This window comes from Stomoxys calcitrans, chromosome 2, assembly GCF_963082655.1.
Source record: "Stomoxys calcitrans chromosome 2, idStoCalc2.1, whole genome shotgun sequence".
Lineage (NCBI taxonomy): Eukaryota > Metazoa > Arthropoda > Insecta > Diptera > Muscidae > Stomoxys > Stomoxys calcitrans.
Window position 1 is genome coordinate 78,150,590 of NC_081553.1, and position 14,062 is coordinate 78,164,651.

At 38.2% G+C, this 14,062-nt stretch overlaps 1 protein-coding gene across 1 annotated transcript in view; it reads left to right on the forward strand.

Annotated features, from left to right (window-relative positions):
- LOC106090424 (protein turtle homolog A) overlaps positions 1-14,062 on the forward strand; it is a 436,959-nt gene that overhangs the window by 308,042 nt on the left and 114,855 nt on the right. The window contains exon 8 of the mRNA XM_059362200.1: positions 7,785-7,915. Coding sequence (XP_059218183.1) covers positions 7,785-7,915 — 131 coding nt within the window. The remainder of the gene's footprint in view (positions 1-7,784; positions 7,916-14,062) is intronic.

The window sequence follows — 14,062 nt, forward strand, 5'->3', positions numbered from 1 at the left end:
GCTTAAGCGGGCCGAACACTTGACCCAAAAATTGGATATTAAAATTTTTCAAATCACAAATACTCTTTATTTAAACCCATTATTGCAATAGTCAACAAATATGTCCGGTTTGGGGGGTGGTTCCTAAAAACGATCAACAAAGTGCTTCACTCTTTTTCAACCCCAAATTGTCATGATGGTAGGACGTCCCCTAGACAGTTGGTCCCGAAAGTTGATATCAGGTTTCTACTCTCTCTAAAAGATATTTTCATTTGAGCCCCATATTTCTATAGTTGGAAACAATTGGGTTGCCCAATTGTTGGCGTTGACAAAGTTGACAAATTTTTTCACAGCTTGTGACTCTGTAATTGTATTCTTTCTTCTGTCAGTTATCAGCTGTTACTTTTAGCTTGCTTTAGAAAAAAAGTGTAAAAAAAGTATATTTGATTAAAATTCATTCTAAGTTTTATTAAAAATGCATTTACTTTCTTTTAAAAAATCCGCAATTACCTTTTGGGCAACCCAATATATGAATGCACACATAATTTCGTGGGAGGGTCCACACCTTCCACACGTAATGATTTTTATACCACCACCATAGGATGGGGGCATACTAATCTAATCATTCCGTTGGTAACACCTCGAAATATAGATCTGCGACCCCATAACGTGTATATATTCTGGATCCTCTCGAGATTCTGATTCGATCTACCCACGTCTGTCCGTCCGTTTGTCTAAATCACGAAAGCGGTCAAACGCGTAGTGCAAGCTGCTTGAAAATTTCCATAGATACTTAATAGGATGTAGTTGGAGGGTCCACCCCCCCTTCCGATATCAAAATAAGTGCTACCCTATTTTCACCACAGGATATTAAATGCCATCCGTGAAAATTTAAAAAAAATCGGTTCAGCCGTGTTTGAGTCTATACAGAACATAAATACAAACAAACACTTATTGATTTTTATACCCACTACCATAGGATGGGGGCATACTAATCTTGTCATTCCGTTTGTAGCACCTCGAAATATTGATCTGCGGCCCCTTATAGTATATATATTCTGGATTCTCTCGACATTCTGATTTGATCTAACCATGTCTGTCCGTCCGTCTGTTGAAATCACGAAAGCGATCAAACGCATAAAGCTAGCCACTTGAAATTTTGCACAGGTACTTAAGTTTGATGTAGGTCGTTGGGGATTGCAAATGGGTCATATGGGTTCAGATTTGGATATAGCTCCCATACAAACCGACCTCCCGATTTGACTTCTTGAGCCCCTGAAAGCCACAATTTTCATTCCATTTAGCTGAAATTTTGCACATGGCAATCTGTTATGACCTCCAACAAATGTATCAAGTACGGTCCAAATTAGTCTCTGACCTGATATAGCTCCCATATAAACCGATCTCCCGATTTGACTTCATGAGCCTCTGGAAGCTACAATGTTCCTCCGATTTGGCTTAAGTGTTGCACATAGTGTTCTCTTAAGACTTCTAACAACTACAATATGTCAAGTACGGTCCAAATCAGTTTCTGACCTGATATGGCTCCCATATTAACCCCTGAAAGCCGCATTTTTCATTTGATGAAATTTTGCCCATAGCAATCTGTTATAACCTCCAACAACTGTGTCAAGTACGGTCCAAATCGGTCCATAACCTGATATAGCTCCCATATAAACCGGTCTCCCGATTTAGCTTCTTGAACACCAAGAAAACAAAATTTTCATCCTATTTGGCTTTACGTTTGCACATACCATTCTCTTATGACCTCCAACTACTGTTTTAAGTACGGTCCAAATCGGTCTCTAACCTGGCATGGCTCCCATATAAACCGATCTCCCGATTTGACTTCTTGATCCTATGTAAGCCGCAATGTTCATCCGATTTGGCTTAAGTTTTGCACATAGTGTTCTCTTATGACTTCTAACAACTACAATATGTCAAGTACGGTCCAAATCAGTTTCTGACCTGAAATGGCTCCCATATTAACCCCTGAAAGCCGCATTTTTCATTTGATTTGGATGAAATTTTGCCCATAGAAATCTGTTATAACCTCCAACAACTGTGTCAAGTACTGTCCAAATCGGTCCATAACCTGATATAGCTCCCATATAAACCGGTCTCCCGATTTAGCTTCTTGAACACCTATAAAACAAAATTTTCATCCTATTTGGATTAACGTTTGCACATTGCATTCTGTTATGACCTTCAACTACTGTTTTAAGTAGGGTCCAAATCGATCTCTAACCTGGCATGGCTCCCATATAAGCCGATCTCCCGATTTGACTTCTTGATCCTATATAAGCCGCAATGTTCATCCGATTTGGCTTAAGTTTTGCACATAGTGTTCTCTTGACAACTGTGCCAAGTAAGGTCCAAATCGGTCTATAACCTGATATAGTTCCCATATAAACCGGTTCTCGGTTATCCTTATTCAGTTTCTAGAAGCTTTAATTTTGCTGGTCTGACAGAAGTTTGGTATGTAGAATAAAATTATGCCCTTCAACTAAATTTAGTTTGTATAAATTTTTAGAAAACACCAAGGTGGTGGGTTCGGCCCAGCCGAATTTAGCACGCTTTTACTTTTTTCATATAAGATTTATTTGTATTGTCATATGAAGTGATTATCAACATTTGTGCATAAGATGTTGCACAGTGGTTCTAAGTTAAAAACTGTTGCAAATAATTATATAACGCCTGGGTTCGAATCCTGGCGAAACTATCAGAAAAAAATGTCAGCGGTGGTTTTCCCCTCCTAATGCTGGCAACATTTATGAGGTACTATGCCATGTAAAACTTCTCTATAAAGAGGTGTCGCACTGCGGCTCGCCGTTCGGACTCGGCTATAAAAAGGAGGCCCCTTATCATTGAGCTTAAACTTGAATCGGACTGCACTAATTGATATGTGAGAAGTTTGCCCCTGTTCCTTAGTGGAATGTTCATGGGCGAAATTTGCATTTGGATATAGAAATCTTCAAACCCTTTTGGAAAATGTGTAGGTATGTTCCTAAAAGGTATGTTCTAGGGGCTGTTGGTCCCTAGAATAATAGGACCAGGGATTCCAAAAGCTTGTGATTTTGGTCCCATCGGGTTTTCGCCTCCCCTTACTTAGCGAACTTTTACTAGAGTATTACCCATACTTTTAGGAGTAGTGTATCAGAAATGGACAATTACTGCCATTTTGTTTCTCACCTTTTGCATTAATAATGGAATGTCCCATATTTACAATATTCGTTGCTTTGTGTGTACATACCACCTGCTCGCATACACTCACACACTTTGAAATGTAATTTCTGCATACTGGGATCTTTTAAGTCTCAATGCTCTGAAAATGTAAATGATACTCAGGTGAGCTACAATGTTGTAATACTCTCACTCGTACAACTACAACTACTTCTACTACTACCCGCGTATCCGTACTATTTGTGTCATTTGTTAGCAAACTTTTCCACTTCGTCTTCGTCGTCTTCAACTTCTTTGGTATGTTTGCAGTACACATCATGGCGGATGGTAGTTGTCGTTGTCGACATTGTGGCATCTCTTCTTGTTTCTTGGCAATTTTTTTCTTGTTGGCATGGTGTGGTTACTTACACAATGTTGTTTAGTTATGTTGCATGCATCGTAAAAGAAGCGCAGATGTGCTGTATCAACTCAAACATCTATACACATATAGAAACTTGTAACACACACACACACACAATCACTAAAGGGTTGATACTTAAAGTGAAGTACAATATGATGGTTTTAAATAAACCAAAGAAAAGTTTAATAACTACTGTGTAATTTGCCAGGAAATAGCTGTGCATTTTCTGTCAAAAACTAAAGAGAATTTTAAATGCCTTAGAGTTTTTTTTTTTAAAATGGGAATGATAAAAATGTCGAAATTTAATTAGTAGTATAAAATAAATGATAATACTCATAAGTATTTAAACAACATTTTAAGCCAGTAAGTAAGGTAAACGTCAGCGAAACCTTGGGAGACAAAAATAATATATTAGGGAACAAACCATTTTAGGACATACTAGGCACGAAAGTAAGGAGTTACAACAGAAGTCCTCAAGCTAAATCGAGATGGAATCCGATAGTAATTGCATGTTTTGTATGTGGTACGGGAGTGTATTTATTGGGTTGCCCAAGAAGTAATTGCGGATTTTTCATATAGTCAGCGTTGACAAATTTTTTCACAGCTTGTGACTCTGTAATTGCATTCTTTCTTCTGTCAGTTATCAGCTGTTACTTTTAGCTTGCTTTAGAAAAAAAATGTAAAAAAAAGTATATTTGATTAAAGTTCATTCTAAGTTTTTTTTAAAAAAAATTACTTTCTTTTAAAAAATCCCCAATTACTTTTTGGGCAACCCAATATTTTGTCATTTCGTTTTTAACACATCGAAATATAGATTCCTACCCTATAAAATATGTTGTTGTTGTTGTAGCAGGGTGTTGTACACTAAGACGGCAGCCCTTGCCGTTGAAGGAATCCATCGGGTCAATACGTTACTTACAACCGGCTGCCATGGGATTGCGGATTCTTTTATATACTTGATCCTCGCGATGGGGCAGACAGACATGGCCGTCCGTCTATTGATATGCGACGGCCTTTAACGACTGTTTACCTTAAACTGTGCACTGATTCTTTGTATACCCCCCACCGAATGATAGGGGTATATTCATTTTGTCACTCCGTTTGCAACATATCGAAAAATCCATTTCCGACCCTTTGAAGCAATCATATTCTTGATCCTCGTTAAAATCTAAGACGTTCTAACCATGTCTGTCCGTCTGTCTGTTGAAATTACGCTACATGCTTTAAAAATGGAAAAAATCAGTTGAAACTTTGCACGGATTCTTTTTTTGTTCATAGACAGGACATAGTTCGAACTATGTCTTGATAAAGCCACCATATAGACCCATCTGCCGATATCAAGTCTTATGCCCATTAAAACTACATTTCTTATCCGATTTCGCTGAAATTCGGCACAATTTTTTTCATTTATATCCTTGACATTCGTACGGAGTATAGGCAAAATCGGCCTATATTTAGATATATCTGCCATATAAACCGATCTCCTGATTTGAGGTCTTGGACCCATCAAGGCGCACTAGTTCTCCGATTTCGCTGAAATTTGGCACAATAACCTATGTTAGGATTTTCGACATCCGTCCCATATTCAGTTCAGATAGGTTTATATATAGAGATAGCTGCCATATAGACCGATCTAGAAATTTAAAACCTTTTGTCCATAAATAGCGCATTTATTATCCGATTTTGCTGAAATTTGAGACAATTTGTTGCGTTTATCGCCTTGACATTCGAGTATAGTGAAAATCTGGCTATATTAGGATACAGATGCCATATAGACACAACTCCCGAATTAAGGTCTTGGGTTCATAAAAGGTGCATTTATTACCCTCTTGGGAGTGGGCTTAACACACCCCAGAAAAGATTTACCCCCCCCCCCCCCCAGAATTTTAAAAATTTACATTGTTTTCGGCAAAATGTGCAACTTTTATTGGTTTTAAAAGGTTTTAGCCCCCCAGAAAACGGAACTGGCTTCGCTAATGGTGAGCTGTGTTAGGCTCTTCTATATGTATGTTTAATATGGTCCAGATCTTTCCATATTTGGATATACATAGCTGTCATATAAACTGATTTTTCTATTTATGGTATTTTGCCTATAAAAGACGCATTTATTATCCCATTTCTCTGAAATTCGACACAATGAGCTATGTTAGGCCTCCCGACTTCCGCGTTCCATATTTGGATATATCTGCCATATATACCTGTTTCCCAATTTTGGTCCTTGGGCCATATAAACAGCGTTTATTACCCGATTTCGCCGAAACTTTGCATAGTGAGGTGTGGTCGGCCCTTGAACATTAGCGTTCAATATCGCCACCATCGGTCTATATTTGCATATAGCTGCCATAGAGACCCCCGATTTAAGGTCTTGTGTCCATAAAAGGCGCAATTAATATCCGATTTCGCTGAAATTTGGCACAGTGACCTATGTTAGGCTTTTCGACATCCGTTTCATATATGGCTTAGATTTTTTTAGACATGGCTGCCATAAAAACCAATATTCTGTTTTACAAACTTGAGCAGTAAATTGTATTTATTAGACCACTCCACGTCCGTGACGAGTTTGGTCCAAATCGGATCATATTTCGATAAGGCTGCTATGGATTTATATATGATGAATTTCTCACCAGATTATCACGAAAGGTGGTTAGCATATATACCCGAGGTGGTGGGTATCCAAAATACGGCCTGGCCAAACTTTGTGTCTTTTTACTTGTTATACCCTCCACCCTAGGATGGTGGGTATACTAATTTCGTCATTCTGTTTATAACTACTCGAAATATTCGTATGAGACCCCATAAAGTATATATATTTCTGATCGTCGTGATATTTTTTGTCGATCTAGCCATGTCCGTCCGTCTGTCTGTCGAAAGCACGCTAACTTCCGAAGGAGTATAGCTAGCCGCTTGAAATTTTGCACAAATACTTCTAATTAATGTAGGTCGGTTGGAATTGTAAATGGGCCATATCGGTCCATGTTTTGATATAGCTGCCATATAAACCGATCTTGGGTCTTGACTTCTTGAACCACTAGGGTGCGCAATTCTTATCCGATTGGAATGAAATGTTGAACGACATGTTTTATTATGATAGCCAACAACTGTGCCAAGAATGGTTCAAATCGGTCTATAACCTGATATAGCTGTCATATAAACCGATCTTGGGTCTTGACTTCTTGAGCCTCTAGAGGGCGCAATTCTTATCCGATTTGAATGAATTTTTGCACGAAGTATTTTGTTATGATATCCAACAACTATGGTTCAAATCGGTTCATACCTTGATATAGGTGTCATGTAAACCGATCTTGGGTCTTGACTTCTTGAGCCTCTAGAGGGGGCAATTCTCGTCCGATTTGACTGAAATTTAGCACATAGTGTTTTGTTACGATTTTCAATAACTGTGCTAAGTATGGCGCAAATCGGTACATAACCTGATATATCTGCCATATAAACCGATCTGGGATCTCGACTTCTTGAGACTCTAGAGGGCACAATTGTCATCCGATTTGGCAGAAATTTTGTGTAACGGCTTCTCTCATGACCTTCAACATTCGTGTCTTATATGGTCTGAATCTATCAATAGCTTGATACAGCTGCTATATAAACCTATCCCCCGATTTTGCTTCTTGATCCCCTACAAGGCGCAATTCTTATCCGAATGAACTGAAATATTACACAATTACTTCTACAGTGTTCAGCATTCATTTATGGTCAGAATCGGACTTTAACTTGGTATAGCTCCAACAGCTTAACAGTTCTTATTCAATATTCTTTGTTTGCTTACAAAGAGATACCGCTCATAGAACTCGACAAATACGACCCATGGTGGAGGGTATATAAGATTCGGCCGGCCGAACTTAGCACGCTTTTACTTGTTTTTTTTTTTTTTAGTTTTTCAACAGAGCTGCTTGCTTTGAAGAAAAATAAAATAATTACCGACAATTATAAGCAAGACATTTGCTGTAAAATGTTGAGAGCACAAACATTTCTCTGTTTTTTTTTATCCTCTTTGGGAACATTCAACCAATCAAGCCGCAAGACATTGACTGTATTATATTAGACTAGTTATAGTAGCTTTTAGTTGTTATATTTTATGTTCAATTTAATGAATTTACTCCCTTTCCATATATGTACGCAGCTATAAAATTAATTAATTTACATGAGAAATACATATCAAATATTCTAATTACATATATAACCATATGCCACTCTCTATCCATTACAGATCAACCCACAACCCATTTGAAAATGGGTTCGTCTTTGAATCCTGATGACATCAAGGAAGGAGATGATGTTTACTTTGAATGCGTTATTCAATCTAATCCAAAGCCTTATAAAATGTCATGGTTTCACAATGTAAGTAACAAATTCGACTATAGAATACAGATAAAGCACTTAAGTGGATTAATGCCCTAAGACATCCACACACAAACACACGCACACATAGACGCACACACATACTGAGAACAACACCTGCACAATGCCAAGAACAGTTGGCAACATTTTCCAGATCATTTAACATTTTCAGTGCTATTCTATAAAGTGATGTTTACATTTACTTAATTAATAGATTATTTTTAAACACGAACCACATTTAGGTAGCTATAGGTGTGTTAGTGCAAAACAGAGAGTGACAAAAAGGGAAATATTGCCCCAAAAAAATATACTTGGGAACATTTTTCATCACAAAATTACAAGTGTGTGTGTGTATAATTACATTAAGAATGGACAAAAGGAACTTGTACCACAAAAAAGGAAAAGAACAAAAACGTACAGTAACCCCCAACCGAGATACATTTATTTATTGAACTAAAGCTTAGACAAATACCAGAAAGAACAAAATAAACCTCCTTAACCTGCTGCCATTTACAAATTGCTTTACGACAACGACACCAGTTTTAGTAAAAACAAAATGTAAAAGAAAGTAAAGCAACCAAAAAAAAATTAGAAAAATCTGTGAAAAGATTGATTACTTGTGTTTGCGCCCAAGTTGTCTCTCTCACTCTGTTCTTCCTTCATTGTGGCTAGCCTGCTGTTGGGTTCGCCTTGGTAAAAAAAAGGTGGGGGCAAAGGCGAATGTAGAAACAAATGAACTATTTGACAGTTTATCTTACTTAAGATGCACTTAACACATTTTGTGTTGGTTTCACATTCCAAAAGATTTTTCTTTGGAAACAAAATACAAAATGTTAGCTAAGAACTTCTTAAGGTTCTAGGGAAACTAAATAATGAAAGAAATGCAGTTTAAAGGATAAATTTTAGTTCTTCAGAAACAGAAAACAAAACATTGTAAATAAATAAACGAAGAAAAAAGAGATAGAGGGTTAAAAATTCCATTTTGTTGCTTCTACAAATATCTTCATTTTCCGTAGAACCCCTTAAGTCAATGATAAGTCTATACCTTTAAGCTTTCTATACATTGTCCTTTAACAAGTTACTAATACCTAGAAGATAGATTTTCTTTTTTTTTTTTCGTTCATCTTAATACAAAAATATAAGCTCACACAATGACATTGGTATATCAGCTCTATAAAAGAGACAAAAAAAAAAACAGTAAGGAAAGGCAAAAGTCGGGCGGTGCCGACTGTATGATACCCAACACCTACCCTATAGAACAATGAGAGACCTATATCCAATTCTGAGCAAATTTTGATGGACCTCGCCGAGCAAATATCTTGTCGATGAGATAAAAATGGCTGCCACTTGACGTTAAGGTTTGCAACTGCTCCTATCACACTAAACGTCATAACTTTGGGGGTATGTCGGCAGTGTCCTGCTAGGTCATTATAATTGATCAACTGTTTTGATGTGAGGTGGTACGCTAGATATATGAGCAGAATAAAGATATCATATTCGCAGTCCACAACCTTATACTTTGAAATTAACCCCATATTGTCATAATTGGTGTATACAGCCGTTTAGTGGGGGGGCGTCTCACTCCAATAAACTATTGGAGGCAACTTTAGGAGGTAAAGCACCACCTAGATTCTTGGACACATAGTTTAATGTCATATTCGTAATTTGTTACCAAATACCTATTATTTAAGGCTCATCTAGCAAGGATCGAATTATATTCCCATTTGAGGGTGAGGAGACCTCCAATTACTTGGACCTCATTTTGTATGTCATATTCATAGTCTAGTCCCAAATACCTTTCATTTGAGTCCCATATTGATATTTACGTCCAATATGTCTGTTTTGGGGGAGTTTTTGGGGTTGGACGACTGCTCGCATAATTGATCCCAATTTTTAAAACCATATTCGTATTCTACTCCCCAATACCTTTCATTTGATACCCACATTGCCCCTATCGGTTCACTTTTGATTTTAAGTTGTGTTTTTGGGGTAATGGGGGAGGGTCCGCCCCCTTTCAATATCAACAAACTAAAAAGCCTTTTCCTCCTTCCTGGCCATTTTCGTAATCTACTCCCGAATACCTTTCATTCGAGTCCCATTATGTGATTATCGTCCAATACACCTATTTTTAGGGGTTTTGGGGTCGGGGTGGCCCCCCAGTTACTTGGATCAAATTTTTAATACGAAATTCGTAGTATACTCCTGAATACCTTTCATTTGAGTCCCATATTGTCCCGATCGGTTCACTTTTATTTTGGGATCGTACTTTTAGGGTAAGGGGAAGGGTCCGCCCCCCCTACCGATATCAATAAAATATATAGCCTATTGCTCCTTCCGGACCACTCCCCACAATCTTTGAAAATTTGGAAGAAATCGGTTCAGCCGTTTTTGAATCTATACGGAATAAACAAATTTACAAACCCACAAACAGTGGGTAGTGCTTATTGACATTTGTCTTAAATCTTTGGATGTCAAGTGCGTGGGGAAAAACATTAGCCGGCAGTCGATTCTACATACGAACGGTTCGGGCGAAATAAGAATTCTCTCTATGATGCATTGTGCGGTCTGCTGGCCAATCAATTACGAACGGGTGTGAGTTCCTGGAATGTCTGGTATCCCCGACATACATCCTTACATCGGGAATAAGAAGACGAATATCAGACGAACACACACCATGAAAGTACCGATAGAACAGCGCCAAACAACCCACATTGCGACGATGATGAAGGGAGGCAATAGAGTTGGATACCCCACTGTCCCTAATTAACGCCATCGCTCTCCTCTGTACACGGTCCAGTAGCTCCACGGATGATTTTGAAGCTCCAGCCCATACATGTGGGTTGTACTCCATTTTCGGCCATTTTCGGTGGTGTAGATGTTAAGAAGATCAGACGGAGTGAAGTAATTCTTACACCGTTTAAGGAAGCCTAAACACTTGAATGCTACTTCCGACACTTCGATTACATATTTAACCCAAGGGACATCATACCCAGGACATCAAGAGCTTCTGATTGCTCAACATCTACACCGTAGGTAATGGGTCAGCGAGTCGTTTGTGTGACAACAAGCAGCACTGAGTCTTCCGTGCATTAAAATCTACTCGATTCATTCGACCCCACTCAGAAATGGCCAGCAAATCCTGGCAGAGTGTATCGTCCATAACCCGCCTCTTGTCCTCAATCTCTCGAAGACTTGGCTTATGGTCGAATGGGCCGAATGACAGAGATAACTGTCACCCATGAATGACTAGATCGGGTTGGATGTCAGACCCAACAGATCGTTGATGAAAATTAGAAAAAGAGAAGGAGCCCAGAGCCCTGGGGTACACCTGCTGTCAATTTGCGCTCATTGAATGAGAACCCATCTATAACGACTCGAATGCGATCTCTGAGAAAGCTCGAAATAAATTGAACGAAGCCATTACCGACACCAAATGCGATAAGCTTTGATAGTAGTGCACCGTGCCAGACCCTATCAAATGCCTTGGAGATATCCAAAGCCACAAACTTACTCTCACCAAACTGGTCGATTGAGCGACTCCAACGTTCCGACAGAAGTGCCATGACGTCACCCGTAGAGCGATTTCTGCAGAACCCATACTATTGATCGCTAAGAAGGCCATTAGACTCTAAATACCTCACAAGATGGTGATTAACCATGCTCTCCATGACCTTGGAGAGAGCGGAGCATATCGCAATTGGCCGATAATTCGTACACAATTTAATATGGACAGACGGACATAGCTAAATCGAATCAGAAAGTGATTATAAGTCGATCGGTATACTTATCAATAAGTCTATCTCTCTTCCTTTTGGGTGTTACAAACAAATTCACAAGGTTATAATACCCTGTACCACAGTAGTGGTGTAGGGCATAAACATTATGCATGTTTCTTTAATACTCGTATTCCTCCATCCTAAAGCAAACTAAATGATTTTGTTTTTTTTTTTTCATTTTCCCATTGTCTTTGGGTTAAGTAGACATTTTGCTATTCGTCTGCCAGTCAAGGTGTATATATCCATGTCTATGTCCATGTTGGGCTCTATGTGTCAGCAATGCCTGGTGATGTGGTAATCCATTATTTAACTCCAAATGTCTACGAAATAAATTGAGCTTCAAGACCTAACGAGGCCGAGTTCAATTGAAATATAAAGATGTCTGCAGAAGGACAATTGGTTGTCTGCTTTCGTCTTGAAAAACAGACACGAATATACTTGGGCACATGGATTTACCATAGCATAATCAAGCATTTGGAAAATTAAATTTAAAGTACCTGAAAATGTTAAATCAGAAATATTGTCAATTATTCGGATTTAGATCAGATTTTTTTCGAGTGTATAATTGAATAAAATTTGGGTAAAATTTTACATGCTGAGTTATGTTAGGACTATAATGCCGCGGCTACTGCATTTTCCTCTATTAGTGTCGATGTGAAATTTTATAACTATAAAGCTAGCAAAGCATTAACATGCATGTGCTAGTTAGCAATTACCTCCTAGTTTTGTCCTTTTTCTTGCAACATTGTCGAAGTTTTCACCATTTCAGTTATATATTCATGGCCTTCAAGAAGAATAACATGAAGAATATGAGAAAAAATAGTTACATGATTTATTTTCATAAGGATTTATTAAAAACTTTGAAAAAAAGATTACAGAGTCTCACATAAACTAGAAACGATTGTTTAACATGGGCACATTATTCCGGCTATTGTTGTTGTTGTCGTTAAAATCTATCATTCTCAGCAAATTCATCATAGTACATGGATAATTGTTTATGAGTATGTACTACCTTCATTAGAGCCTTCCAATCTATAAGGGAGAATTTTGTTCTTGTAAATAGAGAAAAGCATACCCTCCATTTTTCCCTTTAATCGTAATAAGCGAAATACGAAATATCATGAAGATCGGTAGCGATAACACGAGCCGCAACGCCATACAAAATTCGAAAAAAGAATTTTTTGGGATCCATAGGAGGATTTTAGGTCTTAGAATTTAATTTGATCATAAAGTTAACATTTACGTTGCACTTATTGTGAACTAAACACTAGTTTCACTTAAATAACTCAGTTGGACCAAGCCATGTCCGTATTGGCGCGAATCTGCTGCGTCAAGGTACAATTATTGCCAATCGGTTAATTATTAGGGCAACTAGGTAAATTTAAGTGAAAATAGGAGCTAAATTTACATTTGAACAAATTTTCGTTAACATTAAAAGCGGTTGCCCATATGCTGAAAAAGTAACATGTGCAAAATTTCATGACGATTAGATAACAAATGATCTTGACCATACGCGGTGCGAATGTCGAGGGGCCTAACGTAACTCATTTCAAAAAAATCTGTAATTTTTTATGGGTCAAAAAACAAAAATCGGGCGATCGGTATATATGGCAGCTCTAATCTGGACCGATCTGGGCCCTGTCGAGGAGCCTAACACAACTCGCAGTCTAACACAAAAAATTTCAGCGAAATCGGACAATAAATACGCCTGTTATGGACTAAAGACCTTAAATTGAAAGGTGGGTCTAAATGGCACTTATGTCGAAATAACGACCGATTATAACCAACTCATTCTGTCTTATTTCAGCAAAATCAGTTAACAAAATCACCTTTTATGGGTCTAAAACCTTAAATCGAGAGATAGGTATATATATGGGAGCTATATCCAAATCTAGACCGATTTGGGCAGTATTGAACAGGGATATCGAAGAGCCTAACAACTCGCCATATGGGCCCGAGATTTCAAATCGAGGGATCGGTCTATATGACAGCTATATCCCAATCTGGAACGATCTGGGCCAAATTAAATAAGGATGTCGAGAGGTCTAACATTTTTCATCCGTTGTGATACCACAGGAACAGTGAAGAAAGATGGCTTCTAGTTCCTACCGGTGAATTATCCAGATCGCTTTAAAAAGCCTAATAACTTGCGAATTTTCGGCTAAATAAGACAGGTTCTGAAAGAAATGAGAACCTAAAGTGGAACTCCTTCTGACCGCTACTGCGGGACTCACACACACAGGTGTTCTATAATCTCTTCTTCTTCGATATCCTCACAGATTCTGCAAAAGTCGTCGCTGACAACCTTCACATTGTCAGCATGTTTTCCGAAAAGACAGTGGCCTGTTACGGCGGACACAATGACTAAGAT